The sequence below is a fragment of the Mastomys coucha genome, unplaced genomic scaffold (assembly GCF_008632895.1).
Source record: "Mastomys coucha isolate ucsf_1 unplaced genomic scaffold, UCSF_Mcou_1 pScaffold21, whole genome shotgun sequence".
In the NCBI taxonomy this organism is placed as follows: Eukaryota; Metazoa; Chordata; class Mammalia; order Rodentia; family Muridae; genus Mastomys; species Mastomys coucha.
Window position 1 is genome coordinate 26,901,896 of NW_022196904.1, and position 4,826 is coordinate 26,906,721.

At 46.1% G+C, this 4,826-nt stretch overlaps 1 protein-coding gene across 1 annotated transcript in view; it reads right to left on the minus strand.

Annotated features, from left to right (window-relative positions):
• The window catches only part of Dpy19l3 (dpy-19 like C-mannosyltransferase 3), a 72,671-nt gene that overhangs the window by 31,869 nt on the left and 35,976 nt on the right, over positions 1 to 4,826 (minus strand). The window contains exon 10 of the mRNA XM_031386217.1: positions 543 to 674. Coding sequence (XP_031242077.1) covers positions 543 to 674 — 132 coding nt within the window. The remainder of the gene's footprint in view (positions 1 to 542; positions 675 to 4,826) is intronic.

Below are 4,826 nucleotides of genomic sequence, written 5' to 3' on the forward strand. Positions count from 1 at the left end.
CACCCCCCCCCCCAAAAAAAGGTTTCAATTGCATAAGAAGCCATCACTGCTAAAAGGGAAGAATGACCTGAGATAGCTAGAAACAAATGTTTCACTTCAAAAGTGAAAGTGCACTTTAAAAGGAGAAGTGACTGTAACCCTGCTGGTGCTCTGGACTGGGAACTGGGTCAGGCTTTCCTTTGAATTAAAAATGAAAATAAGGTCCAGTGAGCCACACAATCAGAAATAGATTTTATGGGGCTGGAGAGATGGCTCAGCAGTTAGGATCATGTACTATTCTTGCAGAGAACCCCTTGGTTCCCAATACCCACTTTAGGCAGCTCCCAACAGCGGGTAAGTGTAGGTCCAGGGGATCTGATGCCCTCTTTAGGCTTCCATAGGAACTGTACTCATGTGCACATTCATAACACACACACACACACACACACACACACACACACACACACACACACACACAGGAAGAGAGAGAGGGAGGGAGGGAAAAAGAGAGACCTAAAAATTAAAATCTTACAATATCATTTATAAAAATTAAAAAGTCCTACCTGAAGTTTTCTTACAATTAATACTGAAAGGTTAAAACTGATGAGCAATGATCCCAGAATCATGGAGTTAAAAAACTGAAGGGTGCAGACGAGGAGCAGGCAGCTTATCTGTATGCCATATAGCCAGGTGGCCTGCAATGAAGTGGATGGATGGAGATCTCATTAGGAGAGCAAGACACAGGACAGTGTTCACACCTCAGGTTACAAGCAGAAAGCACATCTCGCCTCAAGATTCACTGTCTCTAAAAAGACACCCCGTTGTAATAAATTCCATTTGTTTTTTTCACTTTCAATGACAGAAAAAAAGTTTTAAAGATGTCTATTTATGTTTGTGTGCTTGTCTTCATGTGAGTCTGAGCATGCCATACTTCCTGCCATGACGATAATGGACTGAACCTCTGAAACTATAAGCTAGCTCCAATTAAATGTCCTTTATAAGAGTTGCCTTAGTCATGGTGTCTATTCACAGCAATGAAATGTTATGACATCTTTTAAAAAATGAACTGATTGTTTTTCAGCTCCCTACTCGTATAGACCTGGGGAAGATGGCAATTTTGTGGAGTAGTAGTTCTGACCTGTCATGGCTGCAAGCTTTTAACCTCAAAGGAAACCAGTCTGCTTCAAGCATGGAGAAGTGAGGCCTGCCGGCTCTGCCTAGCCTGGTGCCATCAGCTCAGGGCACAGGATAACAGTGCTTTTTAGAATTAAACTGTACCTAATTGCTCACAGACAAACATTAAACAGAACAGTAATTAATAGAAAGGTGGGGCCAAGAGTCAAAACCCAACACAATTACTAACAGAGGCAATGCAGGCTCCGACTGGAGCCCAACATTTCATACAAACTGCCTACTCTACACTATAATTTTCTCACACCAATGACTATTCTGTGAAAACTTGAACTTCAAAACACTACATCACTGTGAAGACCTGATTCTGAAATATACCTCCAAACACAAGCTTATGTTTTAATGGCAGCTAGTGCCTTTAAAAGTCTGGGAGGAGTTACATACATGTACACAGTAAATAGGATCATATTTAGTCCATTTCTATCCCATGTCTCCCAATAAGCTCCCTCCCAAATTCAGGTCTTTGTTTTTGATAACCCATTAAGTCTAGTTTGTGCTGCCCATCTGTGACCTCCTTACAGCCAGGAGGTGGCTGTCTCAGACCTTGCCTTGCCACAAACAGCCGGCCCACCTGGGGGTGGGGAGGCTTCCTGACTTAAACAAAGCCCCTTTGTTCCTGCCACTTCTCTGCCATGAGGTTCCTGCTAACAGCTATGCCCAGCTGAACTGCTTCACCTGTCTTCAAGACCTAGCATCGAGATGGCCACAGGATGCTGGTGGACTGAGGGTGGGGTTTTGCCTGCCTGCTTGATTCTCAGTTTCATAATACACTTTGGACTGTAAGCAGAAAGCATGGCTCGGTCCCATTTTTTATTTATTCCTCTCACCGTCTGATTCCCTTAATCTTCCAGAAGACCCCGTTCGTATGTAGCTGCTGGTGGCTGCAATATCCATATGTGCACGGGCACCCCATATGTGCCCATGTGTGTGAGGCACCCATCAGAGCATGGAAGACCTACCAGGGCCACGTACAGAATGATGCCCCCTCCCTTAGCAATGATCCACTGCCAGCAGCTACCTGAGGAAGGGATAGGGCCTCGATGCCAGGATCTAGGCTGGCTTGATCTTGCGTGGGCCTTGTATAGTCAACCCCAGCTGACAGAGGCTGAAGAGCTGAGTCTTTGGGTGAAAGGCCAGCAGTGAAGGCAGCCCCCAGCACTAGGCCATCAGCAGGTATGCCCAGCGCTGGTTCTGATCTGCTTCCTGCCTGCTGACTCTAACAAGAGGCTGCCTCATGCTCTGAACACCACAGATAGGACCAACCCATCTCATCACTGTGCCTTTGCTAAGGCAGACTAAAATCTCTCTGAAGCCATGGGACAAAATAAACATTTTCTGTCCTGGCAGTGAGAAAAGTTACTAATGTTACATCAGATGGGTCTATCTTAACTTTTTAAGTTTAATTTTATGTGCTTAAGCTAGATGTATGCACCCCAGCTCCTTCCTCCTACGCAGCCCAGGCACTCCTATCAAGTCTCCTTTCCCCATTCATGTCCTCTCTACTGAGTGCAATGCCTGCTGCTTTACCTAGGGAACCAGAGCTGTGAGTCCATGGGTGCAGTGCCAGGGTCTGTCCTGAAGATGGCACTGCCCAGCTCTCCTCTCCATCCTCCAGCCCTTACAGCCTTCTGCCCCTCCTCCTATGATGCTCTTGAACCTGGGAGGTGGGGGTAGAGATGGATGTTCCATTTAGGACTGAGCACTGGGTACCACATGTGCTTCTGACTAGGCAGTTCCTTAGCCTGCTGACCTTGGCAGTGGAAGCCAAGCATGCAGTTGGCCTCCTTTGACACCATCCTGGCAGGGAGGGAAGAGATGTCACTATAGCTAAGCGGGGGCTGAAGTCAGATTCCCCATGTGGTCTGTGGGAGAGGGTGAAAATCCCAGATTTTCTGACACTGCCCTGGCATGTAGCAGGCATGAGAACAGGGTGAGAACAGAAGTCTAGGCGCTCCCATGATTCCCTGCTAGCAGGTGGGAGTGGAGCTGCACATGTTTGTAAGGTGTTGGCTGCTATGGGCTGTTAAGTTTCTCTTTTCTGGTCCTCAGCTAGGAGAACATTGTTCTTGTAAGTTTCTGTGCCGTTCTACCGCTATTTCTGGGGTTTTGAGTTTTCTAGTGCCTACTCTTGGATCTGTGAAGGAAAAGGAAACCCCAGGAGACTCATGGCCATATTTTCCTTCTGGTCTGGAAGTTTCTAGTTGTCTTAGGATTTTACTGTGAAGAGACACCATGACAACAGCAACTCTTATAAAGGAAGATGTTTAATTGGGGCTGGTTTACAGGTTCATTATCATCATGGTGGGAAGCATGGTGGCAGGCAGGCAGGCATGGTGCTGGAGATGGAGTCGAGAGTTCTACAACTGTATCAGCAAGCAGCACCAAGAGAAAGACACTGGGCCTGACTTGAGCATGTGAAATTTCAAAGTCCACCCCCAGTGATGCACTTCCTCTAACAAAGCCACACCTCCTACTAGTGCCATTCCCTATGGGGGCCATTTTCATTCCAACCACCACACTAGTCGTCTCCTTTCTTAACTCTGTGGTCAGTCATTTGTTTTGTGCACCTGCCCAGGGCTTTATACTGTAGTTGGGACTGGAACAAGAAGTGTGTGCATTCTGCCTTGTCTGCACTCAAAAACTACTTATATCTTACGGATACGTGTGCACATACATGCAGGAGCCCACGGACTGCAGAACACTATGCCCAATGCCCTGCAACCAGAGCTACAGGCAGTTATAAGCTACCAAGGGGTGCTGAGAATCAAACCTGGGGTCCTGTGCAAGCCAGTAAGCATTCTGAAGTGCTGAGCCATCTCTCTAGTCCTATTTTATTTTTTTTCTGAGACAGGAATTCTCTATGTAGCCTTGGTTATCCTGGAACTCACTCTGTAGACCAGGTTGGCCTCGAACTCAGAAATTCACCTCCCTCTGCCTCCCAAGTGCTGAGATTAAAGGCATGCGCCACCACCACTCGGCCATCTCTCTAGTCCTTAACTCTCTTTATAAAGGATTTAATTTAAAAAATTCTGCGAGTTAAATTTAAATATCTGTCTGCGAGTTATGTACCTGTGACTGAAATGAATACCATCAAGCCAAGCTGTGATTAAAGGACAACAGCCATTAGAAGACAGATATGGCTTTGCTTATCTATATGGAATGTTTGACCAGTCAACAAAAACACATATTCTGTATATTGGGAGAATGTATCTATAAAAAGTTTATAAATTTTATAGAAGAAAACAACAACTGCTTGGTCAGGAATAGTGGCTCATCCCTGTAATCCCAGCACTTAGGAGGCCAGAGGATTGCTGGAGGTTCAAAGGTCAGCCTGGGTTGTAGGGTAAGACCCTATCTCAAGGTGGCTTAGCAGTTAAGATCACTTGCAGCTCCTTCCAAGGATCCAAGTCTGATTCTCAGCACCCATGTGTCAGCACATAACCATCTCTAACTTTGATTACAGGGGATCTAGAGCCCTCTTCTGGCCTTTGCAGTTACCAGATACGCATATAGTACACATCTATACATGCAAGCAAAACACTCATATATGTAAAATTAAAATGAATCCTTTAGCCGGGCAGGGGTGGCGCATGCCTTTAATCCCAGCACTTGGGAGGCAGAGGCAGGTGGACTTCTGAGTTTGAGGCCAGCCTGGT